This window comes from Peromyscus californicus, unplaced genomic scaffold (genome assembly GCF_007827085.1).
Source record: "Peromyscus californicus insignis strain IS unplaced genomic scaffold, ASM782708v3 Scaffold_9__1_contigs__length_137607984, whole genome shotgun sequence".
NCBI classification, from domain to species: domain Eukaryota; kingdom Metazoa; phylum Chordata; class Mammalia; order Rodentia; family Cricetidae; genus Peromyscus; species Peromyscus californicus.
In genome coordinates, this window is record NW_026294617.1 from 94,834,792 (window position 1) to 94,862,315 (window position 27,524).

The window sequence follows — 27,524 nt, forward strand, 5'->3', positions numbered from 1 at the left end:
CATTGAATTCCAGGAAGTCTTTAATTTCTTCATTTCTGCCTTGACCCAGTAGTCATTCAGTAGAGAGTTGCTCAGTTTCCATGTTGTTGAAATCCAGCTTTAATTGTTGTGGTCTGATAGGATGTAATGGGTTATTTCAATTTTCTTCTATCTGTTGAGACTTGCTTTGTGATTGAATATGTGGTAAATTTTGGACAAAGTCCAAAGTGAGGTGCTGAGAAAAAGGTATATTCTTTTGTGTTTGGTTAAAATGTTCTGTAGATATCTGTTAGGTCCATTTGCTTCAAAATGTTTGTTAGCTCCATTATTTCTCTGTTTCGTTTTTGTCTGGATGATCTATCCATTGGTGAGAGTGGAGTATTGATTTCTCCCACTCTTAGCTTATGAGGGTGATGTGTGATTTAAGCTTTAGTAATCTTTTTTATAAATGTGGGTGTCCTTGCATTTGGGGCAGGGATATTAAGAATTGAAGCATTGCCAGGTGGTGGTAGAGCATGCCTTTAATCCCAGCACTGGGGAGGCAGAGCCAGGTGGATCTCTGTGAGTTCGAGGTCAGCCTGGTCTACAGAGCAAGATCCAGGACAGGCTCCAAAGCTACACAGAGAAACCCGGTCTTGAAATACACCCCCCCCCCCCCCCCCCGCAAAAAAAAAGAATTGAAACATCATCTTGTTGAATTTTTTCTTTGATAAGTATGAAGTGTCCTTGCCTGTCTCTTTCGGTTAATTTGGTTTGAAGTCTATTTTGTTAGATGTTGAAACAGCTGTCACAGCTTGCTTCTTGTATCCATTTTCTTGGAAAATCTTTTTCTACCCTTTACTCTGAGGTAAAATCTTTCTCTGATTTTGAAGTATATTTCTTGTATGAAGCAGAAGAATGGATCCTGTTCTCACATCCGTTCTGTTAGTGTGTGTCTTTTTATTAGGGAATTGAGTCCACTGATATTGAGAGATATTAATGACCAATGATTGCAACTTCCTGCTATTTTTTATTGTGGTATTATGTGTGTGTCTGTTTCCTTTCTTTTGGTTTTGCTGGTGTGAGATTATTTATTTCCTATGTTTTCTTATTTCCTGTATTTTCATGAATATATATAAATATACCCATACATATATACACACATATATATATTGATTATAGAAAATCTGTTTTGAATTTTAGAGAAGATTCAGATTTAAGCAAAGTACAGTCAGTTTTTCAAAAGTGAAAATTGCACACTAGAATAACTGAGAATTTCCTCAAGAACATTTGTATATATCAAGTATTATAGTCTACTTCTATTTAAAAAATCTGTCATTTTAATATTTTCATGGGTGTAGTTAACCTCCTTAGGTTGTATCTTTCTTTATAGTGCCTTATGTAGGGCTGGATTTGTAGATAGATATTGTTTAAATTTAACTTTGTCATGAACCATCTTGTTTTCTCCATCTATGGTGATTGAAAGTTCTGCCGGGTCTGGGCTGGCATGTGTGGTCTCTTAGAGCCTGCAGGACATCTTTCCAGACCCTTCTGGCTTTTAGATTCTCCACTGAGAAGTAGGGTGTAATTTTAATAGGTCTGCCTTTTTATGTTACTTGGCCTTTTTCCTTTGCAGCCTTTAGTATTCTTTCTTTGTTCTGTATGTTGAGTGTTTTGATTATTACGTGGTAAGGGGATTTTCTTTTCTGGTCCAATTTATTCAGTGTTCTGTAAGCTTCTTGCACCTTACAGGTGCATCCTCTTTTAGGTTAGGAAATTTTTCTTCTATGATTTTGTTAAAAATATTTTCTGTGCCTTTGAGTTAAGATTCGTCTCCTTCTTCTATTCCTATTATTCCTAGGTTTGGTCTTTTTATTGTGTCCCAGATTTCCTGGGTGTTCTGTGCCAGGGATTTTTTTAGATTTAACATTTTCTTTGACCTATGTATCTACTTCTTCTATTGCTGTCTTCAACATCTGAGATTCCTCTTCCATCTCTTGCAATCCGTTGGTGATGCTTGCATCTGTAGCTCCTGTTTGCTTACCTAGATTTTCCGTTTACAGAATTCTCTCAGGTTTTGTTTTCTTTTTTGTTTCTACTTCCAATACTTTCCATTGTGTATTCCATTGTGTGGAATACACAAGACCTGTATGTGTATTCCATCTACATACAGGTCTTGAACAGTTTTATTTATTTCCTTCAAATGTTTGTTTTTCTTGACTTTCTTTAAGAGATTTATTCATTTACAACAATTGTTTGTGTTTTCCTGGCTTTCTTTGAGGGATTTATTCATTTCCTCTGTGAGGACCTCTATCATCTTCATAAAGTTGGGTTTTAAAGCAATTTCTTGTGCTTCAGCTGTGTTGGAATATTCAGGGCTTGCTACAGTAAGATAGCCGGGCTCTGGTGGTGACATATTGCCCCGGCTGTTGTTGATTATATTATTATACTGGCATCAAGGCATCTGGGTCTGGGATGATTTGGGGTCTTGGTACTGATTCATGAGTTCTTCTTTATTGTATGTGTGTTTTTCCCCTTTGGTTTCCGTTTCCTCTTTTATCTTCTGGTCTTTGCAGCCTAGATTTCCGACAGCCATTCCAACAACGAGTCTTTGTTCTAGTTGGGGACTGGAATTCTGGCATCTAGGCTGTCCACCAACATTGGAGGGTAGAAAATGATGATGAAGAAGAGAATAGAGAGTGGGGATAGTGTGGGGAGGCACCTAGAGAGTGGAGAAGGTCCGCAGGTGGCCGCCTATCTGGAGTTATGCCTGCTGTATGGTCTATGGTCCAGCAGGGATTCTCTGTCCAAGTTCTCCTATCTGTTCTCCTGGCTTGTGTGGTCTGTTTTTCTAGCTGGCATGGCCTATGCTTATTCTTCAAACTGACATGGCTTGCACCTATTCTCTCCTTCGAATGTCTTAATTAACCTTAACAAGATAGATTAAAATCAAAACTAACAGGGACAAATTAGCAAGCCAATGTTTGGCTCCAGTTACTTTTTCACTTAATTTTATTGTAAAATTTATCTCACTTTCTTAATACTCATGCCATGGTGTGCATGCGGAGATCAGAGGATAACTTTGGGGAGTCACTTCTTTCTTTTCTTCTTTGCATGGGTTCTGGGGATCCAACTCGGGTAGCCAAGTTTGTGTTGTACTTTACCTGCTGAGCTGTCCTGTTGAAACATCTTCATTAATGTTGTATCTTATGCTTTGTCCATGGTATTGAATGGAATCTGAGTTCTCAGGTTAAGTCAAAAATTTCTGCCTGGCTTTTTATTAGTCTGAAAGAGAACTAAATATTTAACTCTCCCAAGTTTCCATGCTGTTATATGTAAAATGAAGGAATTCTTGCTCTAACACCTCACTGAGGAAATGTATGAAAACTACTGCAACTGTAAAATGATTAGTAGAACATAGTCAGGTCTTTGTAAGCAAGAACAAGGAAGTCAGGCCAAAGCCTAGTCCTCAACACTAGTTCCCGAGCAAGCACCCAGTTTCTTCACTTGTAAAGAGGTATGCCAATATTCTACTTCATATGTGTGATGAAGATTAAAATAACGCATTTTTAGTAAAGTGTAAATAATAGAGTAATTGTTAAACTTCTTGATATTGTCTCACAATGGAATCATCACAAGGTTAAATATCCATGAATTGATTTTTTCCCCTCATAAATATATTATATTGATATGCTTTCAAATCAATATGTCTATACAAGATCTTTCCAAAATAGTTGCCGAAAATCTATTTTATCATCATCTTTCATTATGATATTTTTCATGAATACGAACAGCACAAATTAATGGAATTCATTGTGCCATTTTCATTCATACATATATGCATATATTATATATATTATATACATTGATTATAGAAAATCTGTTTTGAATTTTAGAGAAGAGTCAGATTTAAGCAAAGTACAGTCAGTTTTTCAAAAGTGAAAATTACACACTAGAATAACTGAGAATTTCCTTAAGAACTTCTGTATATGTCAAGTATTATAGTATATTTTTATTTTAAAAATCTGCCATTTTAATATTTCCTAAAATTGAGAGAAATATGATTTATGTCTGCTGACAAAAATGAAAATTAAAGGGTCTACTTAGCAATTGTGCTTTAGTTTTACATTGAGATAGTTACCACTTTTTAAATAAAAATAACTTGCATACTGGTGAAACTCTAATGCTCTTTAATCTTCTATTTCTTTGCAAGATAATAGTTGGAGAAACTGCCGTGTTTTGCCTACAGTTAGCCACAAGGGATTTTGAAAACCAGGAAAAGACTATTTTAACTGGAGACTGTTGCTATATAAACCCACTGGTACGTCGAACTGTCCGATTTCTTGGTATGTATCCATTGACTTACTTTTACCCTTGTCCATAAAGATGATCATACATAAGACAACAACAGCAACAAGGACGTAATTTCCACGCTAGGAAGCAAAGACTATATAACCTCTTAATACTATTTTTTTTAAGAAACTAAAATGTATGCAATTAAAATAAATGACTTGGTGTGTATATAAAGTTTCAGAATGAATGCACGGGGAGAAATAGTAATCCTAAGTAGATCAATCAAGATTGATAACTTGGCAAAAGGGGGACTATCATATTTAATAAGCTGTACTCCTTGCACTAGCCCTAAGCTGGTTTTCAGGGAAACTAAGTTATGGTAATAGTTATGCTAGAGAACAAGAGACACTGATACTTTAGCTTTCACCCTGCAAAGGTCAGCACTTAACAAAAGGACAAATTGCTAAGCATTCTTGTAAATCAATAGAAATTTTATCGGACATGAAAGTTTAACGTAAACTATCATTTCCTGGTTTGTTGGCTTGATGCAGGGGAGAGGCTTGGACCTGCCTCAACTGAATGTACCAGGCTCTGCTGGCTCCCCATGGGAGGCCTTGCCTTGGAGGAGGTGGGAATGGGGGGTGTGTTGGGGAGAGGACTGGGGGGCAGGAGGAGGGAGGAGAGGGGAATCTGTGGTTGGTATGTAGAATGAATAGAAAATTTCTTAATAAAAAAAGAAAAAAGAAAAAGAAATAAAATGACTACAGCTGTGCATATTAAAAAGCAGGTAAGATGAATTTTGATGATCATTGAAAGATTCATCAAGGAGCCTGCAACTCTCATGTTATGGGGCTCAAGATGAAAACTTTGGACACAGAAAACATCACACTATAGCTACTACACTGGAAACAAAGGCATAAAAGAATCAGAACTGTACGCCTCTCTGAGGACATAGGGCCTTTATTTGGAAGAACAAAGAATAAAACTGAACTTTTCACTGTCATCAAGTTAGGTATCTCCAAAGCCCCCAAGTATCGTTTGAGGGAATATTATATAAAATATATAAACATTATATGATAAATATTATATAAAATGTTATAAAATATTTATATTTAATTTTTAAGATATGTATATATATCTTAAAATTTTATTTTTCCTTTGTATTAGTAATGTGCCCTCAACTCATTTCTCTTTGAATGTGATCCATTTACTAACAAAATGAGTAACAAGCAATGACATCTGCAAAACTAACAGTACTTGAAATCAATACTTTCCTAAGTACTCTTGAGCAAAGCTGGTTGGGTTAATGAGAAAAAACATTCTCTGCATTTGCATGCATGTTTGCAAAGAGCATGTGTCACAATGTAAAGTGTGCCCATTACGCACCATGCTTCTTACTGATTATATACATTTTCTTTGGTTTTGTTCCTTTATGGTGACCTGAAGTTTCAAATCTGTTGTAAGAAAATGAAAGCTTGTAACTGAAGCAACACTGGATAAAAAGATTGCACTTTGGATAGGGATTTTGTGCTTTTGGTTGAATGAGTGGATCCCACTTCAAAAATCATCTGTGCCACCAACAGCAATACTGGCTTTGGACCTGATACACAGACATTTTAGTTCTAAGACACAGTCAGAAACTTTTCAAGTATCAAGAGACATTTCTATATTCTTCCCAAATATTTCTATTTTAAACAAGGGGACCCATTACACTAGATAAAAAGAGCAGTTTAGTTAAGAAATGAGTACATCTTAGCCTACATTTCAAAGGAGTACAGATGTAGATGCCAGTGCTTAGCTTCGAGGTTTTTGGAGGACAGATGATGTACATTCACGTCTTACTGGCCTCAGTTTGCTCCCAGCTCTCTGCCTCTCCTGATTTTCTGCTTTTCACAGCCTGTCCTTGGTGTGATTCTTGGCACACTGCTAAGAGTCAAGAAAGGAATTTCTGCTGTCTTCTTCTGGAACTTAAAATAGAAAAATCAATGTTCCTATCACCTTGACATTTGGATAGTCAGAGTTTTGTTATGTGTGGATTTCTGTGCATAAAGAAATCTTACATAATATTTTGAAAATTAAAAGAACACCTATGGATCTAATACTGGAAAAATATTTGATCCTTTGCACCTTTCCCGATGATTTCCCAATACAACAGCCAGTCATGATGGAAGTCTTAGAAAAATAAACAGTTCTGAAGTATGTAACTAAGAAGAAGAACGTCTAATTTTTTTTTTTTTTTTTGGTTTTTTGAGACAGGGTTTCTCTGTGTAGCTTTGCGCCTTTCCTGGGACTCACTTGGTAGCCCAGGCTGGCCTCGAACTCACTAATTTTTATAATAAAATTAATATGGCTTTTTAATAGGCCAATTCTTTGGGGAAAATTTTATTTTGCTGTAAGTTTAAAAGTCCCTGGAGATGGAGAAATGGCTCAGTAGTTAAAAGTACATCCTGCTTCTACAGTGACCTTGGATTTTATTCCCAATACCCACATCCAGTGTCTTTCAACCACTTGTAACTGCAGCTCCAGGGGATCTCAAGTGCCTTCTTCTGACCTCTGTGGGAACCTGCACAGATGTGGTATACAAATATGCACTCAGGTGCCCACACATACATGTCATATAAGATAAGTAAGTATTTAAAATAATAAAAATAAAATAAAAATCTTAGTGGAATTTTTTTTTTTACTTCAAATTAAAAACCAGTAGATTTCTTCACATCAGAACTATACCTTTGAAGGTCACATTTTATGCACATCATTGTTATTAATGACAAAATTTGCTTTACCTATGTAGATAAATAAGTTTTGTTTATAAGCAAATCTTCCATAATATTTTAAAAATTAAAAGCACATCTATACATCTAGTACTGGAAATTCATTTGGCCTTTGGCAGCTTTCATGTAGGAAATGGCCAGTGATACTGATTAGAAAGTGCTTTTCATGGTCAAGCAAATTTTTAAGTTTAGTACAAAGGCACAAAAAAGGTTGTGTACTTAGATTTGTACTTTCAGGTAACCACAGTGAAGAAATTTTAATGCTGTAAAGACAGTCAAGAATTAGAACATTGATTATCTGCTTGTTTCTCAACTTGTTCCGAAACAGATAACTAGAAAGCAAATCTAAAAAAGATAAAGTGGTACCACATGGTAGCTGCTCTGTGCCTTTGAAAAATGTGTTTCTGAAGGCAATGTAGAGTTTTAATCCAAGAACAGTTTGCTTAAGATTTCTCTATGATATTCAAATGTAAACTGATGACACTGGATTTTACTCCTAACTGGTGCCTCCAGCAGAGGTGTTATGCATCTGAATGGGCTTAGGATGCATAATCAAAGAGATACAACTGCTTTGCTTTATGTTAGTGTGATAAAAAATGTCAAATATTGGAAAAAATAGAGATTGCTAACATTAGTAAAACACTATCAACTGCACCCTCTTAGGGATTTGTCTCTTCATTTAAAAACCTGCATCACCCAAACATAGTCTCAGAATATATTTTCTTCCTTTATCTTATGTCATGTCAAACCTGCCATGCATGAAAATGTAGCCAGTGGTAGACAGCTCAATATGTTAAATAATTTAACACCCTTAACTACTCCAGAAAGCCAAAGAAGAAAACTGGGGAGAGGTAAAATGAAAGGAACTGAATACATGCATGTATGGAATGCGTTAGAGTTTCTAAAATATTTCCATATTGGATTGTTATAGAATACATTTTTTTTTTAAAGAAGAAGAAAGCTAACATCGTTTGTTTTCTTCCTTCCCCAGGAATTTATACGTTTGGACTGTTTGCTACAGATATCTTTGTAAATGCTGGGCAAGTGGTTACAGGCAACTTGGCTCCACACTTTCTGGCCTTGTGTAAGCCCAACTACACAGCCCTTGGGTGCCAACAGTACACACAGTTCATCAGTGGGGAGGAGGCGTGCACAGGCAACCCAGATCTCATCATGCGAGCAAGGAAAACCTTCCCATCCAAAGAAGCCGCTCTCAGTGTCTATGCTGCCATGTATCTGACAGTAAGTCACGATCAACAATGCATAGTCCCAGGGATATCTTTTCCCTTTTCCAAGTGTGAAATTCTTTTCTGCACCATAATGAGAGTTGTATATGGAAAATTAATATTTTCTTTTGACCGTTCCATTTATTTCTAAAAATGGCTGGTTGTACTGTGAATAACTGGCTCTCTTGAGGTCATGTGTGGGTAGCTGATTACATAAAATAATTGCAATTGGAATTTCTGTTTGTAAATATATTTGCCTTCATATTAAATAAGACTTAATGGAAAAAATTGTTCTTTAGTGCTCCCCACTACATTCTAATAGTATAATTTAGAGAACTGTCTGGGCTCCTGGCTGCCTACTCAAGCTCTCAGATTGCTTTGTGCCGAGAGAGAGAAGGAACTCTTATTTTAGAAAGCTCTTTTGTTATTGGTAGCTACCATCATAATGTCTCAATTGGTGTTTTGATATTTCTTCATAGAATTAACCAAAAATATCTTTAGAAATTATGGTTTCCTTTTATTCTTGAGTATTTGCCATCATTTTGGTGATAGGAGCCAGTTTCTGAGTATAGGCATCCTGAGACCTTGAAGTGGGGATGAGTCATCACAGCTGGTTGTGTTACTGACAGCAGAGATGGAGCAAGGGGCAACCTTGGCTGGTAGTTCTTCACCCCAACATGCATGCCATCAGTTATCTCGGCTTTACCAGGAGGTGTGCAGATGTGGGGTTCAACTTCCGACTCGTTCAACTCTGTGGGCTTGTCCATCAACTATGGTGAGAAGCATAGAGGATGTAGATGTCTTTGGGGTTTCTTCTCACTGGTTCCAAAATCGACTCCTTTCTGATTTCAACTTATCAAGAAAAAAAGGGTTGTAAAAAATAAAAACTAAAAATCTGGCCCAGCCTGAAACCAAATTCAATGATTTCTAATGACTTAGAAAAACTCGGAATTATTTTTATACTCCAGAAGCTCTTTGATGATGGAAGGGTTTCTAATGCAATCATGGCAGGCTACTGCTAAAAGCAGAGAAGAGTCTTGAGTGTTACCCAGTGATATGTCTCTCTAAGACCGGAAATAAAGATTACTTAGTAGAAGAAAAGTTTATGAGAAAAAAATGTCCCAGTGTTCATAACACTTCCAGTGCAAGAGAAATCCAGAGGTCACAGAGTACAGATTTTAAGAGTTTTAGATTGCCGTAGTTCATTTTTTTTTTTTTTAAGATAGGGTTGTTCACACCATAAGAGCACTTGTTCAGCTATGTTCATATCAGCATTGTTTGTAATAGCCAGAACATGGAAACAACCCAGATGCCCTTCAACTGAAGAATGGATAAACAAAATGTGGTACATATACACAATGGAATACTACTCAGCAGAGAAAAACAATGGCATCATGAGGTTTGCAGACAAATGGATGGATCTAGAAAAAATCATCCTGAGTGAGGTAACCCAGACTCAGAAAGACAAACATGGTATGTACTCACTCATACATAGCAGGATACTAGACATGAAACAAGGATGACTTGTCTGCTACTCACATCACCAGGGAGGCTACCTGGAAAACAGGACCCCAAGAAAGACACAGGGATCGCCCAATGACAGAGAAATGGAATGAGATCTACATGAACAGCCTGGACATGAGTGGGGGTAATGAAAGGCGAGGGTTGAGGGAAAGAGAGCTTGGGGGAGTGGGAGATCCCAGCTGGATCAACAACAGAGAGGGAGAACAAGGAATAGGAGACCATGGTAAATGAAGACCACATGAGAATAGGAAGAAGCAAAGTGCTAGAGAGGCCCACAGAAATCCACAAAGATACCCACACAACAGACTGCTGGCAATGGTCGAGAGACAGCCCGAACTGACCTACTCTGGTGATGGGATGGCCAAACACCCTAATTGTTGTGCTAGAAACCTCATCCAACTACTGAGGGATCTGGATGCAGAGATCCATGACTAGGCCCCGGGTGGATCTCTGGGAGTCCAATTAGCGAGAATGAGGAGGGTTTATATGAGCAAGAATTGTTGAGACCAAGGTTGGATAAAGCACAGGGACAAATAGCCAAATGAATGGAAACACATGAACTATGAACCAATGGCTGAGGGGTCCCCACTGGATCAGGCCCTCCGAATGGGTGAGACAGTTGATTGGCTTGATCTGTTTGGGAGGCATCCAGGCAGTGGGACCAGATCTTGTGCTCATTGCATGAGTTGGCTGTTTGAAACCTGGGGCCTATGCAGGATTGTTTGGCTCGGCCTGGGAGGAGGGGACTAGACCTACCTGGACTGAGTCTACCAGGTTGACCTCAGTCTGTGGGGAAGGCTTTGCCCTGGAGGAGATGGGAATGGGGGGGGTTGGGGGGAAGGTGAGGGGGACGGGAGGGGGGAGAACAAGGGAATCCGTGGCTGATATGTAGAACTGAATTGTATTGCAAAATAAATTAAAAAAAAAAAAAAGATAGGGTTGTTGCTTGCTGTGCAGATTGGTCTAGCATTCACTATACAGTCTAAGCTGGTTGCGAATATTTGGCAATCAGCTCACCTTAGCATTTCAAATGTCTGAACTGAGGCTTTCTAAAGCTTATAAACCATGATAATTGCATCCCTCACTGCCTGGTCTTTAAAAAACTTCCCATCAAGAAAATTTGTTTAGCATTCTGGGAGGGAAGCTTTTCCTATCATTTTGTCGCCACTTCCTGCTGACTGCTGTGAAATGTTTGCTACAATTCCCTTCTTGCCTTCTCACTCTGCCCCCCGAAATCTGTATGTTCCTCAAATTCTTCACTTTCTTTAGTCTATCAGCTTTGTGTGCTCCTATACATTGTAAGGTAGCGCTCACCATTAATGGAATGTGCTAACACACATTCTTTCCTATTCACCAAGTTGCTTGACTACAGGCATCTCCTCGGCTAGAATCTGCAGCACTCAGCCGTACAGGGAAGATTTTAAATGAGTGAATCAGAAGGCATAAGGCAGTTTTCATCTATGCCTTCGTCTAAATCTGATGTTGACTTTTTGTATCTGTGTAGGGACTCTAAATATATCTGCACATGAATATGTGATCAAATAAATGCTGAAAGGGAAATTGCACAGTGCTTTCTGGAGCCAGATACTGTACTCTCCTTTAGTACCAATGGATGTTAGATTTTGCTGTGTATCCAGTCTTTGTCAATGGCGATGAATATGCAACTAGAATAAAATACTTAGCCTTTTTAGTATCCGGAATAGTCCTTCAAAGACATTGCTATGGGACAGCTCACTGGTCTCTTGTGTTCTAGAAGAATCCTTCCCGTTTTATCTTACCACTATTCTGTTGACCACCTGCAAGCATTTCTTTTGGAAACTCATGCTTTGTACACTTCACTGTTCTAGGCATAATAGAGACAAATACTGTATAAATAATAATTAATTATAATGACTTTAACATACATTTATTGAGCACTTACTGTGGTTCGGGCTTCACTTTTACTCACTTATTACTTAACTTATTTTTAATGTTAATAAATGTTAACATCTACTCATTTTTATTCATATTTAATAATTCATTATGTGTAATAGTTTTTTGAAAGTATATAACATTTTGTAGCTGTATGTACTCACTCTACCCATTTATAGTTGTAGATACTGAGAAAGTGATGTACTTTGTTCAGATCTATTGAACCAAACAGTAAATTTTGCTAGCTCTTATGTGTTCATGTGTAGTCAAAATCCCCCTTCCTCCTACATTGTTTCACCATCCAGTACAGTTTAAAGCTGAGGGTACAGATGGTGATGAGATTAGAGAGCAGCCCAGTGCAAAGGAAGCTTCTATCATTAAATGCTGTTCAGACTAAGAGTTAGGATCCCTGCTTGTAATTACATTGATGGGTACCTCTGTCTTTTCAACAATAGATTCTGTTCTGTGCTAACCGCTTTCTTCTCTTTCCTCACCACCTCTTTGTGTGTGAGAGAACGTGGGTGGCTGCTATGGCAACTCTGAATATAACTTCTGCTGCAAATACAGGATTTCCAGTCAGCTTTTACTGTTATATCTGAACTTATATACAAATGTATTTTGCCCCAGATTCACTAGTGACACCTTGGGGAAAACTTCATAATGGAAAGGCTGGGTGTTTCAAACTAATTCTGTCTCATGGAATGTTTGCTGGAATTTTGATAAGTGAGTATATAGGAAAGAATGCCTCACAAACAGTATTCTTTATGGAAATGATCTCGTGCTGGTGTGTAGAGATATGTTTATTTAATGTTAGGTCATAAACATGTGAACTCATAAGAATAAAGAGATGCCAGTATGAAGTATTTGAAAATGAACTGAGAAATATTTGTTTGGTGCTTCTCTGTGTGGCTTAGCATAAACCCAAAGAATTTGAACTCTCCCTAAGGATCTGACTTTAATTAAGGCTTTGGGGATAATTTGATTGCAGATTTTTTTTTTTGCTTTACTAAGAATTTAACGGGAAAAAAATCCCTAATCCTATTTTTACAAATGCTATTAGTTTTCCTGGTTGCAGGGATAATCTAAAAGTTATTTAACCCTCAACTCTCAAATTTCTAAAACAGTGTTAAATCATATTAGAATAATATTTAAATTTAGCTTTGTGTTTTTTTAAATATACATTGGAAAATGAGTTTTCAAATTAAAAGGAAGGAAAAAAGTCTTTCAAAGTTGAGAATAAAAAATCACTTTGGAAATTTCAGTTAATCCCATAAAACTTTAAAACAGAAAAGCATACCCTCATGTCTTTTGGTCATTCCAATTCTGACATTAATTTTTCTCACAATAAAAAAATACTAAGAATACATGTGTTGGAAAGATGGTTCAGTGGTTAAGAGCATTGGCTGCTCTTGCAGAGGAACCAGGTTTGGTTCTCAGCCCCCACATGGTGGCTCACAAACATCTGTAACTCCAGTTCCAGAGAATCCTGATGCCCTCTTCTGGCCTCTGCAGGCATGAGGCATGCACATGGAGCACAGACGTTAATGCAGGCAATACACCTGCACACAGGAAATAGATTCTTAAGAACTTAAAAATGAGTAATTATAAGCCAGAGTCACTACACCTGTGGGCCTTGGTTCCCATTGTGTAGTGCCCCAGGTTGATCCACTCTAAAGCTATAAGGGAGTCAGCGTGTCTCTCCTGGGTTTGGTTCAGCTCACCAGTCAGTTGGGAGTTTGCCTCAGTTGGTACAGCTAGAATAACTGGGCTTCTCTCATTCTTAAGAGGTCTTTCTGTAGGCCAACTAGCTAGATTGTGTCTCAGAACAGCCTTCCAAAAGGTCGAAGCCCCAAGCTTTAAGGCATCCAGAGACTTACGCTCCTGATTCCCTCGGCATTCCATCTTGGTGTTCTATCTTATCTATCCAGGCAAATCACAGGCATCCTGTAGATGGAAGAGTCAGCCAATTAGACTATAAAAGATGGGTATAATGCCATAGGAGGAATCTGTGGTCATTACATAATTTACCAACCTTTTTCCCCAAACAGTGGAAGGAGGAATACTGCTTTTCCTCGGCCTTTGGTGTCTGTGGCCAATCGTTGGCACACTCCTTCCCTTACTTCCTGTACAGTCATTTTTATAGTGATCTCAGGGTTCCATGCATACTGGCTACAAATCACGTGATGCTGAGAGAGGCTTAGAAGAACACACCCCATGTGTTTCCTAAGATAGATCTGAAATCACATTTAAATTGGAACATAAGGTGCATTAGAGACACACCCTGGGCTCCCATTCTGTCTTCTTTGTCCAGTGAGAGTCAGCTGCCATCACCAAGCTGTCCTCTACACTTCCATGCCTAAGAGTAACTTAATCTTAAAATGTCTAAGGACCCTGGGCTTCAGATTTGATCAAGTGTCTACTTAGACACACATAAAAAAATGTTTCTTGGCACACAGTCAATTCAACAGCTATCCCATGACTTTGATGACTGGTGCCGTAACTGCCATTACTAGTCCACTGGCACTTTGCTTGTCAGCTTTCAGCTAAGTGTTATTGTGTGTGGTGAGAGAAGAGACCAAGGCCATCTGTGAAATATCCTCTGTGTTCCAATGCCTTTGCTCTCAGGAACCCCTCCAGTCACACTGCTTCCCTTTCCTCACTCTCTTCCTGGAACTCAGTGTTTTAAAATTTCCTATCTAATACACAATCTTTCACACTACCTTGGGCACAGGCATTAAGCAGTTATTCATAACAATAAAATATAATGATGCTGTTTTGAAATTGCACGCATAAAATTACAAAAATAGGTGAGTGGGATGGTGATAGACCCTTAAGCAAATGATTAAAGACACATACGTATTGCATATTTTTTTTCTGCATATTTTTGTTTTACCTGGCTTCTAGAAATAAGACCTATATTTGCATGTTCTGTGACTGACATGTGGGTTTTTAATTCTATCTGGCTTTTCAGTCATATCCCAGAAGTCTCTGTATTTTCAACGGTGTATCAGAACCTCTGAGCAGTCTGAGCTCTCCAGTGCTGCCAGCTGACTTATTTCTGGCTGAAGTAAAGAGCATTGACATTTTAGTACATGTGGGCTTATTATCGGTGAATACAGTGTTCACTACCCTTTTGTCAAATATTGAAAAGTATGTATGTCATAGGCATTCATACGTTGGGCTTTCTTAGGCGTTAACAGATTGATGTGGGACTGCAGCAAGCTGCACAGTCTCCTTAGGAAAGGAGGTCTTACCAGCCCAAAACAGTGTAAAGTAGTGCGGGCTGTATTGTGACTTTGTGGGCACTGGGCACTATGCCTCCCTGGGATACTTTCACCCTATAAATCTTAAAAATTACATTTTATGACAGCATTACTATGAAAAAAGTACATTGTTTGTTTGTTTTCTTTTGTTTTTTTGAGACAGAGTTTCTCTGTGTATCTCTGCCTAACCTGGAACTCACTTTATGGACCAGGCTGTGTAGCTGAAAGTTTTCCTGTGTCCCACCTGGTCTGGAGCCGCTCAGACTCAAGTAAACACACAAAGGCTTATATTAATTAAAACTGCTCAGCCATTAGCTCAGGCTTACTACTGACTAGCTTTTGCATTTAAACTCAGCCCATTTCTGTTCATCTATATGTCACCACATGTTCCGTGGCTTTACCTGTGTGCTATTACATGCTGCTCCCTGGATGGTGGGTTGACATCTCCTGACTCAGCCTTCCTCTTCTCAGAATTCTCCTTGTCTGCTTATTCCACCTATACTTCCTGCCTGGCTACTGGCCAATCAGTGTTTTATTAAACCACTGTACAGAAACATTATCCCACAGTAAGCCTGGAACAAGATTCCCAGAGATCCACCTGCCTCTGCCTCCCAAGTGCTGGGAATAAAGGTGTGCATCACCACTGCCCAGTTGAAAAAAACGTATTAAGTATTAAAAGTTTTATTGAACCTAAAAATCTTCAAGTTATTTCCTTTCTTTTTGTCTCTCTCTGTCTTTCTCTCTCCTTCTCTCTCTCTTTCTTTCTAGTTTTCAGAGAATTTAGGACATTCTGGCTCTTTAGAAGCATCTTAGATGGTAGGTGTGCTCATAATACGTAGAAGATAAGTCTGCCCTGAGGATGGTATGTAATAAAGTGATAGTGGCAGTACACTGGCCAATCTGTCTGGCAGTGACAGTGAATGCCACATTTTATCCACTGTTGGCAGGCAGCAGTGTGGATGCCTCAGACATAAGACGCACTTGGGTCTTGTGGTTTGGAAATTTGAAAAGAAACATGGAGGAAGAGCACTCAAATCAAAGGCAAGGACCAAGAAACAAAGAAAACAGGGCCTTGTGGGGCCTGGGTGTGTTGGTAGAATTATAAGATTTAAACAGTAGAGAGAGTAATAAACCAGAAAAGGCTTGTAGTGAAACCCCATGACTCCAGTTAATGGGCAATATGTAGCTAGAAAACGACTTGGATGAGAAGCAGCACTTCTCATGATTACCTTTGGCCCAATTTCACACAGGCACACTGCATATGAGAAGGCACCAGGCATCTCTCTCTACACTGAGCTAAACTCCTGCTAAAGTTAAAAAATGGCAGAGAAGATGGTCACAGGATTTCAGACAACGAAGATTTGGATTCATCCAGCTTCCCGGACACCGAGATCACTATTGCTCACCAGACCAGGTTCAAAGAGTATGAAGTGAGCTTCCTTGTTTCTAGGAGGTGAAATGAGCTAGGAATCGAATAAGCTGCCAAGAACCGGAGCCACCACAGGCTGAGAGCAGAGCTGGAGCCGCTACACATTCTTGAACACTCTTCCTAGAACCCAGGAACGGGAAGTTAGGCCAGCACTTGGAGCAGCACCCAGAGTGCACCTTGGTGTTCTTAAAGGGCCAAATGTTATTTATTAAGCGGTGCAATATTATTCATTATGCGGCGCTGTTTACCATGTGAGATAAGCCAAGAGGTACAACAAAACCCACTATAAGACTTCATTAAGGGAAGGGAACAGAAGGGATGTGCTTAGGCCTAAGGGAATGATCGTGCAGGAAAAAAGGGCAGAGGGATAAGTGGGAACCGTTTTTATCGATTCTGCCTGCACATGCGCATATGGGCTTATGTAGCTATGCCACGCATGGGTATAGATTACATGGTCACGCCGTGTGCAAATTACATGATCATACAGGGCACGGATTAGCAGGACATAAGGACTTGGGATGACTAAGCATCTTGCCTGACTACTGGACAGCGCATGTGCAGTCATGTAGCTGGGAGAGTGGCTAAATGTTCTAGCACCAAACCCATCAGCCATGTTAGAATCCAGCTCTCCTGATTGATTTCCAACTTCTGTCCCCCAACTAGTTTACTTGAAAGCTCGTGCAGCTTTCTTCCGGGTACTTTATAAGGTATTGCCCAGCAAGAAATTCCCAGCATGAAGGCCAATCTTCTAAGCTCATCCTTGCAGCAAACATATTTGCGTGTAAGTGGATGTAAGTGGGGTTAATATCCAGGGACAGCTTACAGGACTTTTATTTCAGCCATCAAACTGAACCAAAAATATAGTTTGATTGAAGGTAATTTCTTGTTACTACTGCTCTTTATTACTTTCTAAGATGTGTTCTTATGAAAACAGTCTACTGTGAGCTATTTGTTTATGCCATTTTTAGAAAAATCTTGGAAGAGGAATGAAGGACTTCAAATAAAAAGTCGAAGTTCCTCTACAATAGTATAGCAATCTAGGACGTAAAAATTATTATTATTACCGAGTGCTTACAGTGCAGAGAACTTTTCACACAGCGTGTTTACTGTTTTCTTCCTCTACATAGGGAATTAACAGTGTTAGATTATGGACAATGCAGAGAAACATGTCTCTCTAAAACCCCCTCCATCAAAACAAAAACTAACAATCACACAGTTAACTTCCCATTCATTTCAGTAAGTATCTATCTATAAAGAAAGTTCTAGAAAGGCAAACTTATACTTCCACTTCATGATCAAGTTAGATCACGGCTGTCCTGTGGTCCTGTGTATCATTCCCCCTCCCTTTGGTTATTTTCATGCTCTCTCTCTCTCTCTCTCTCTCTCTCTCTCTCTCTCTCTCTCTCTCTCACTTTAAGCTATCTCTCATGATGAAGTGCCTCTCCAGGTTTTAAAAGGCAGCCACTCTTTGCCTTCAGGCACCTGTCATGGTGTTTCTGATAGGATGCTCTAGCCTTCCTAATTGCTGTCCCATCTCAAGGCCAGACCTCAGCTCCTTGCATGGTCATGGGGCTCTCTCCTAATGAAGCTCATTCTGAAGGATGGTTGGCCTCAGCTTTGTTTTCTGTGAACTCACCTCTCCTTTCTTATACTTAGGTACACAGGGGCTTTGCATCTCAGTTTCCCCCATTTTAAGGCATTTAAAACACTATAGTCTCCAAATGTGTTTCCTCTCCCATCCGAATGCCTTACTGAAGTGTCAGGAAACCATCTACCTGCCTCAGAGAACAGATTCTTGACCTTTTCCAAGAGTAATCTCATCCCTTTCCACCTTGATGCCTTTTCTAGTGAACCCCCAAAGTCTTTGATTAGCCCTTATCTCTTTACTGAACTCTAGTCTTTATTTCTAAAAATATCAGTTTAGGAAATGTCCCACCACCTCCTTCTACCTAAAATTTCCCAAACCAGAGTCAACCCTGCCACTGCTCCAAGTCAGCTATCTGTGTGTCTTCTGTCTTGGTGATTGGCATTCCTCCCCTTCCAATTATCCAGCTCTGAGATCTGAGTCCTTTTCAACTCCTCCTTCTCCCACACCCCTCCATCCAGATGGCTGACTAATTCTGTTGCTTCCACCTTTGATCTATCTCTGGAATCCAGACTTTTCCCTTTTCCCCTATGTGCGCCTACTGCTTTAATTCAGTGCCTTTGTATTGCTGGCCTTGACAGTTCTGGGTGCTTGTTAAGACAGATTCTTAATATAGCTTTTCCCCACCCATCTACCCCACACTAGGTAACTGGAGTAGCATGAATTTTAAGCACATCCCTGTTTGCATAGAAACTTTTTTGTAGCTGCCCCCTAACACCCCCTCACAATCTTATATGATGCATCCAAGGCCTTTTTTAAAAATCTAGTTAAGGCTTAAAAAAAAAAACCTTCCTGCAATGTAGATTGTTTCCTCTCTCCTCTTCCTGATTCCTATGTTGCTGTTCTAACCCACAATGTGATGATATTTCCAGATAGAGCCTTTGAAGGTGATTGAAATTAGATGAGGTCATGAAGGTAGACCTTCAAGATGGAATCAATGCCTTTATAAGAAGAGGTACCAGAATGCTCCCTTTCTATCTCTTTGTACCTCAAAAGGATATGGCAATACTCTGGTCATCTTCAGATCAAGAATATCATCTCTAGAACCTGATCACGGATATTAGACTTCCCAAATTCCTGAGTTGTAAAAACTATTTCTGTTGTTTATGCCACCTAATCTTTGGCATTTTGTTCTGACTGCTAGGACTGACTAGGCACCTCCCTTATATCATGGTTGCCCCTTTTAGGAGCTCATTTCTTAATTGATGTGAATTCTCTTCTGGGTATGGAGATTTCTACCATTTGCTAAGCATAGTATTTTTTTTTATTTTTATCCTCTTATTTTCAGATTCACTCAGCCTAATATTTCTATTGCCTTCATACTCTGCCAAAATGCCATTCAACTTTATGTTCTGGTCAGTGTTGTGCATTACAAATGATTGAGAGTGAGGCAGGCTGAGGCAGGCAAAACGATGTAAAAGGACAAGCTGAGATATGAGGCTCGAGGGATGAGTAGGAACCACTAAAACCTAGATAGAGGCCAGCAAGAATCAACTCACAAGAAAAGTGAGATGAGGTTGCTGTGACCGTACAACTCTGGTACCACTGCTACCCATAAGTCAATGCCTCTTCCTGCTCTGCGGCCATCAGGCCTGCCAGGGAAGTGGATGCTTCTCTGTATCTGCTCCATGTCAGCCACAGTAACAACTGGGTGTAAATTATGTGCCAGTAGCCTGTCAGCCAGGGCACTGAGGAAGGCCATATCCTTTTGCTTTGGTGACTTTTGCTTTGGTGACAGCTAGTTGCTTCCCATCTAGAAGGTGTGTATGAAAGGAATTTTCTAATCCCAACAAGATGCTGTGTTACGAAGAAAATTTTATTCTCCATCAATAAGTTTCCTTTTGGAGATTTATCTCATTTGACTGAAACTAATCTTTCTGTTCTTGGTGGTATACCTACCATATTTGACATGAAAAAACAAGTCATTTTTAGCATTCCTTTTATGTAAAAACTATTTTTAAATAAGTCATGTGATGATATTAATTATTGCTTATTAATTAATTAAACTAATTAAATAATTAATTAGCTTTAAAATCAAGGACACATAAAAATAAAAATGGGACCAGGGAATTACTCAGAGGGTAAGCATGAGGACCTGAGCTCAGTCCTCAACATCCAGGCAGCAGCATCCAACTGTAATCCAGTATCCAGGTCAGCAGCATCCAACTGTAATCCAGCATCCAGGTCAGCAGCATCCAACTGTAATCCAGCATCCAGGTCAGCAGCATCCAACTGTAATCCAGCATCCAGGTCAGCAGCATCCAACTATAATCCAGCATCCAGGCAGCAGCATCCAACTGTAATCCAGCACCTAGGCAGCAGCATCCAACTGTAATCCAGCATCCAGGCAGCAGCATCTAGCTGTAATCTCAGACCTGTGGGAGCAAAGGCCCTGGAGCTCATTGGATGGCCAGTGTCGCCAAATTGCCAAGCTGGAAGTTTGATGAGAGACTCTGTCTCAAAAAATAAGAAGGAGAGTGATAGAGGAAGACATTAAATGTGGATCTCTGGCACACAAACATTCACACCCAGGCAGAAACATATATATACACTCATGCCTACTGTCATGTCACATGTAAAATGTCTATTTAAGGCATTTTTAAATTAAAGTATTAAATAAAAATGGAATAAATGTTATGATTATATGAAAATGCAAATGTATTTAAATCTGAAAGAAAATCAGTACGTTATTTCACATATGAACTGAAATTTGCACTTGTCCAACACAATATGTTATACTGTGTATTCATATTTTTTCACTGTTTTAGATTTTAACTGTAACTAAGTACTCGAAGGAGTCACACAGATTGGAAGGACTGAAATACACAAATTGTCTCTTTTCATCTTTGATTGTCATGCTAACACACTGATGCTTTGCCTCCAATCAAACCTGCCATTTAAATGGAACACTCTGGGGCCTGGGGACATTAAATGTTGCTGTAAAGCACTTGGAAGATACCCAGCCTTTTTACCAACCTGCTTTCCAGACAGATCTGAATAGCCGAGTCTGCATGCCAGGAGTAAATGGATGGCTGGGCACTCTTTGAATTAACTTCCAGGTACAATACAGTATGTATTCACAATTATGGAATTAAATGTGCTCATTGAAACCTACATATATTAACACTCAGGAAAAAGTACAATAATTATTTCACCCTAAAGCAACATTTCACTTAATATCACCCCATAACTAATCACCTCAAAGCTGACAGAGAACAACCATTTACATACTCACAGACTCTGTAGGTCAGATAATTGAAAAAGGCACAGTGTGGTTTGGTCATGTTTACACTGTTTCTGCTTTCTACTGGAAAGACTTAAAGGCAGAGTTAAGAGTAACAGGATTCCATCGTCAGTGTGTAGAATCAACTGAAAATTGTTTATCTCCCTGTTCGTCCCAGCTGGGAGAAATGAAGGCTAAGGCTGACTACACATGAACTGTCCACCTGCCTCAATTTCCCATAGTGATACAACAATTGGGTCTTGCTGACTATAAGATCCTGGTAACATTTAGAATGTTGAGTGCATGGCAATAATAAAGACCAGGAAGACATTTGGTAGGTTTTATTTTTGCAAACATTCATTATCTGCACTTGGGATGGATCCTTCTCATAGCATGCCCCTGTGTAAGTTCTAATCTCCAGATGCCTGTATAATTTAGCACTTAAAAGTTTAAGATTAGCCTTATTTTGTAGCTATTTGTATATTCTTACCTCACATAAATTATAAATTTCCCAAGGCTACAGAACGTTATTCCACAGCTACCTTGATGCTAATCATGGCATAAAAATACTCCAGACATAGGAAAGTAAGTTGATTGGCTCAAACAACTGCAACCATCTATTAAGTGCTTATTATTTGGAACAGTGAGTTTTAAATAGCTGCACTGGCCTTGTCCTCTAATATATCTATCATCTCAAAGTGTACTGATACAGAAAAGAAACTATTCATGATTTAGGAGGCCATGCCTGCATGAAGCCCTGGATCAATGGTTCTGAATAAATAGCCTCTGGTCCTTAAATAAATCAAACACTTGAATTTTCCTGCCAATTCTATCAGAGCCATGAGACATAAAGGCAATGCACCTTGGCATTGATGCACAGCCCCCAACATCTGCCTGCGAAACAGTTTCATCTCTTTAACTTCATCTGAGAGCATTTTCAATCTCATGGTTGTAGATCCTGCCTGAGGGGGATGTAGGCCCATCCCAAGGACAAGCCTAGGTACCCTGTAGTGCTTGAGGACATGGATGACTCTGAATTGGATTTAGAGATACTGGCTTGTGGGACTGTGATCCTGGCTGACTGTGTGGGTTCTCTTGGTCATGTCCCCAGGATTCTGTAGTGCTCAGCTTTGGACTCTTTAGCAGCCAAATTCAGTATGATCGTTTTATACTCCAAAAAGACCTAATACTTGCCACTTTTTGATTTTAAATTTTCCTTAAAAAGAATATGCCATATTTGTATGATCAGTTGAAAAATAAGTAACTCCCTTATACTATGTATGGCAGAGCTATGGACATGGATTTTCTTATTTAATAGTTATAGCCCCATGCCATACATCCTATTTGGCACAGTTTTTGTCAACCTCACACAAACCTAGACAAGCCAGGAAAGAAGACATTTCAACTGAAAATTGCCTCCATCAGATTTGCATGTAGGCATGTCCTGAAAGCATATACTCTGTTGCTAACTTGATCTAAAATAGCCCAGCCCATTATGAGTGGTGTCATGCCTAGGCAAACGGACCTAGGCTCTAGAAGGAAGGCAGCTGAGGAAGCTGGGGCTAGCAAGCCAACAAGCTGCACTCATCCACTGCCATTTAAGTTCCTGCTTCAAGGTTCCTGCCTTGACCTATTGCCTTGACATCCCTCAGTGATGGATTGTGACCTAGGATTTTTAAAATGAGATAAACCTTTTCCTGCCTAAGTTCCTTTTGGCCAGTGTTTCATCACAGTAACAGTAACCCAAACTAGAGTGCTACCATAAATCCTAAATTAAAGATGGGAAAACTGAGGCTCAGAGTAAATTAATAATTGACCCCAAGTCATATAGCCAGTATACACTGGGGTCAGGATTGAAACCCAGCATGCTCTCCAAGTATACTCCCTGAGTAGCCCCATCCCACGGCCTGCCCCATGCAGTCACTAAACTAAATGACACAATCTAAGGTGCACACAGTGTAAAATTCAAAGTTCCTTGGCTTGGACCCTTTGTTTGGGTGGCAAATATTTCTGCAGTTACCCAAGTGGAATTTCAGTTCTTCCCAACACAGTCCTTTGCCACTCACAAAGCCATGGCCTCCTACAGAGTTCTAGTGATGCTGGCTTCTTAGAAAGGATTGAGCACGAGATCTCAGTGAGCCCATTAGACAAAAGTCATGAAAATGTCCCCTCCCCACACACATACACCACGCATACACATGAATTTTTCTTATGTGTAAGAGTTCTTAATGGCTTCTGCATACCCCTTGCTATTAGGTTTGATTTATGATGACACCATTCATTCAGCTGGTTTATTTTTAACAGACCTGCAGGGGCCTTTCACTTGGCCTTATCCAACATCATTTTCTTACTGGACACCTTTAATTTATTTCACAAAGCTCAGTAGTAGTTCAGCCTAGAACTTCGGTATTATTTCAAATATATTTAAAACAGACTAAATTAAATAGTAAGGGTAAACAGTTCAATGAAACATCCCTTTGGGGTGATAAATGTCATTCCCATTTGTACAGCCTTAGTTGAGGTCCCATCATTGCTAGATTGTGTTACTAGTAAAAATTATACTACATATTATCTACTTGGGCCAGGTGTATATGTTCATTCTTTGTCATTGTTCAAGTAGCTTTCTGAAGTGGAACTCGTGACACCCAGAGCCAGCTCAACATGTGTATAACCTGGACTCACTTGGGGCCCGTGCTCAGAGGCACTCAGGCTGGATTTACCGTGCTGCCCACATTTTCCTTTATTCCTTAATGAGTTTTGGCCTGGTGTCCCTTGTTGTCACTGTGGACTTGGCTCTCCCAGTGGTGTAGCCAGTCCTATAGTGACATACAGTCCTGGCTATACCCAACTGTCTGCATGCCCAGAGGCTCTAAGACCCCTCTATAAATTTCAGAGCAATCTTGGAATATGGTTTAGAAACAAGTGAATTTTCTGTAAAGTTCCTTTTATTTCCTAAATTATATAATGTACAAATGTAAGTATCAATGCAAGTCAAGGGTCTAATGCTTACACAGGCATCCCAAAATTGAGCCAGATACAACTTTTATTTTTGTTTGTTTACTTCTTGGCTGGTAGACTGTTGCTTGGTTGCTGTCCTATTAATCTGGTGGTCTCTCGATAATTCCTGGATTATTTCTTAAGATGTAACTGTTATCTTTTTCTTTAAAGTCACAGATCTTGATTGCCATTTTTTTGTTTTGTTTTGTTTTTTGAGACAGGGTTTCTCTGTGTAGCTTTGCGCCTTTCCTGGAACTCGCTTTGGAGACCACCTGGCCTCGAACTCACAGAGATCCGCTTGGCTCTGCCTCCCGAGTGCTGGGATTAAAGGCATGCGCCACCACTGCCTGGCTTGATTGCCATTTTTAATCATCTTCACTGTCATTAGTCATCTTAATGTCTGGATAGTCACTTCTGAAAGACCTCCTAATATATAGATTTTTCTATCACTCCGTTTTATGTCAATTTACAGTGACCACACCACGTATTAGAGTATAGTAGTATAGTAGGTCATAAAACTAGAGTTGGTGAGATGACTGAACAGGTAAAATTGCTTGCTGTCAAAACTGGTGACCTGAGTTTGATCCCTGGAACCCACATGGCACAGGAAAGAAACAACTCCTAAAAGTTGTCTGTGGTACATGAGCACCCACCCCCACCCCACCCACATAATAATAAATAAAATCAAAAGATAAAACCATACAAGTATACATTGATTAACTTTGAAACACTGGAAGTGGTCATTGGATCATTTATTTATTAGTCAATTTAAAAAATAAGAGTTGAAGCCGGGCGGTGGTGGCGCACGCCTTTAATCCCAGCACTCGGGAGGCAGAGCCAGGCGGATCTCTGTGAGTTCGAGGCCAGCCTGGGCTACCAAGTGAGTCCCAGGAAAAGCACAAAGCTACACAGAGAAACCCTGTCTCAAAAAACCAAAAAAAAAAAAAAAAAAAAAAAAAAAAAAAAAGAGTTGAGCATGTAGGAGGTCGGAGACATTACAGACTCTGTCTTTGATCTGAGGGGACCAGCACCCCCAGGGTGGGGCAGATGGGAGTTGGGGGTGGACATCAAATGCTACCAATAGAACAACTAGTAAATACTTTCCTAGCCTAACTGTCACCCTGTCTCCACAAAGCCACATGCAGGGGCTTTTTCTGCATGTTCTTGCTGTCTATATCTTCTTTTCTTTCAAATTCAGTTCCTCTGGGATGTAAGGCCCAGCCAAAATTCAGGATGCTATCATCTGAAATCCTTAATTTCGTATGCAAAGCTGTTTCTTTCCAAATGAGGAGCCATTTACAGGCTCCAGAGATTAAGGTTTGACCATGTCTCTTCAAGGAGACACTATCAATTGACACGTGAGGTGAGGAGATGAGATGAAAAACAGTACATGGGTGTCTTGGTGCGAACTGCGAGCATTTCAACATGGTAAGAGCATAGATTCTGGGGAATGAGTTCGGAGGTAAGACTGGAGAAACAACGGAAGGTGGCATCAGGGGCACCTCTACATCCTCCTGAGAGACTGGATTCATTGCAGAGTGTATTAAATGACAGGGAATTACTTATCACGAGCCCTTCAGGGAGTTTCTCCCACTCTTGGTCAGCACTTTAGGAGATGAATTAATGGTGCATACCAAGCCCAGCTAGCAGATTTGTTTAGTAGATAACACAATTTTAAATTATATGTATTAAGACATCTTGAAAATCAATACATCTTGTATCAAAACTCTCATGTCAACTTACTCTTGAGATATGAGTGACATGGAAACCCTGATGTCTGTTCTCTCATGGTGTTGACTGGTGAGAACTAAGGGCAGCTTTGTCCACTGGGGGGGGGGGGGGGGGGGGGGGGGGGGGGTCGGGGCGGGGCTAGTCTCCTTGGCCTCAGCCATCATTGGTTAGTTCCATAGCGTGGTGCTGGAGATTTTGCTGTTGACTGTTTCTGGGTTTGAACTGGGTTTGGGCTCATTTATAATACCTGAATTGCCCTTAAGGTAAATGAATTTATAACTGTCTCTTTAAGATTCTTTCTGCAAAGGTGTTTCCTCTGCCTGAAATCCTCCCCCACTTTTCCTGTGGCCTCATCTTTCAACTTCTTGTTAACAGAACCCACAGAAGAAGTTTTGCTTAGCTCTCCCTCCTCTGAATTGGTAGTTGCTCTAGTGAGCCTCCCCCTTTCCCTTCCCCCTCTCTTCTCCCTTTCTCCCCCTCTCTCAGTAAGGACAAGTATTATATTTAAGCTTAGGACCTAGAAAAGGCTATTGATCTATATTGGTCTCTGTGACTTCTACTTTCTGCAAACGCTCTCTATCATTTATGCCCCAAGACATATAATTTAATTAGTGATTAATTTTTTTAAATGTTTTGTTTTATTTTGAGACAGGGTCTTGTTATATAGCCCAGGCTGTCTGCTGGCCACAGTGTCTGCCTAGTAATGAATCTGCTTATGTACATGTCTCTTTTCTCTTAGACTGAGAGCTTCTTTGAGTCAGCAAGACAGACTCTGCTGTCTCCATATTCCTAGCTCAAGCCCATTGGTGCAAAGGACTGACCCTACAGTGAAGGACAAAATAAGCATCTCCCTGTCCGAGAGGGACAGCCTGTTGTTTTAACTCAGTTGTTTAAAATTCTTGCCACATGATGATGATTTGTTACACCCAGCTCAGTCTTCAAATGCTTATTTCACCCATCCATTAAGTGTTTTGTATTATTAGTAACTACATTAGGATTACTGTGCAATGCATGGGTAGGGACATCAAATGTTTTGATTCTTGGTGTAGCTGAGCATAATTATCCATCTGGATGGGATAGAGATTTCTGGACTAGTACATCCATTGCCTTCACTCTACAGAACTTGTACTAGAACAGAAGTAGAAGTGATGATGCTTACCCCTCCCCCACTGTTCACCATGATCTTCATCTAGGTCATACTTCTGGGCATACAAAAGCACAATCCTATTTAAACATTAAAAAAAAACCCACAACAACTCAAGCTGCTAAATAATTGTTCTGTTCCTAATTGCAGCCAGGGCATAATAACCCAACACTTGAAATCTCTTCAGCCAAAGCGGTAATTTCAAATGTTCTGCAGGCCCTGTAGCACAGCCCTGTGACCCCAGCTGCTCGGTTGTGGGGGTGCTGTTGTGAAGATCACAAGTTCCTATCTCCAATGAACTATAGAGTGAGTTTAAAGGCAGCCAAGACAAACCAGTGAGACCCTGTATTAAAACAGAAAACAGAAAAAAGACTGGGGAACATAGCTCAGTGGCAGAACAGTTTTTTCT

The 27,524-nt window shown here is 39.7% G+C and overlaps 1 protein-coding gene across 2 annotated transcripts in view; it reads left to right on the forward strand.

Annotated features, from left to right (window-relative positions):
* The window catches only part of Plppr5 (phospholipid phosphatase related 5), a 117,384-nt gene that overhangs the window by 50,799 nt on the left and 39,061 nt on the right, over positions 1-27,524 (forward strand). For both annotated transcript variants that reach the window (XM_052730231.1, XM_052730232.1), the window contains exons 2-3: positions 4,172-4,304; positions 8,014-8,264. In XM_052730231.1, coding sequence (XP_052586191.1) covers positions 4,172-4,304; positions 8,014-8,264 — 384 coding nt within the window. The remainder of the gene's footprint in view (positions 1-4,171; positions 4,305-8,013; positions 8,265-27,524) is intronic.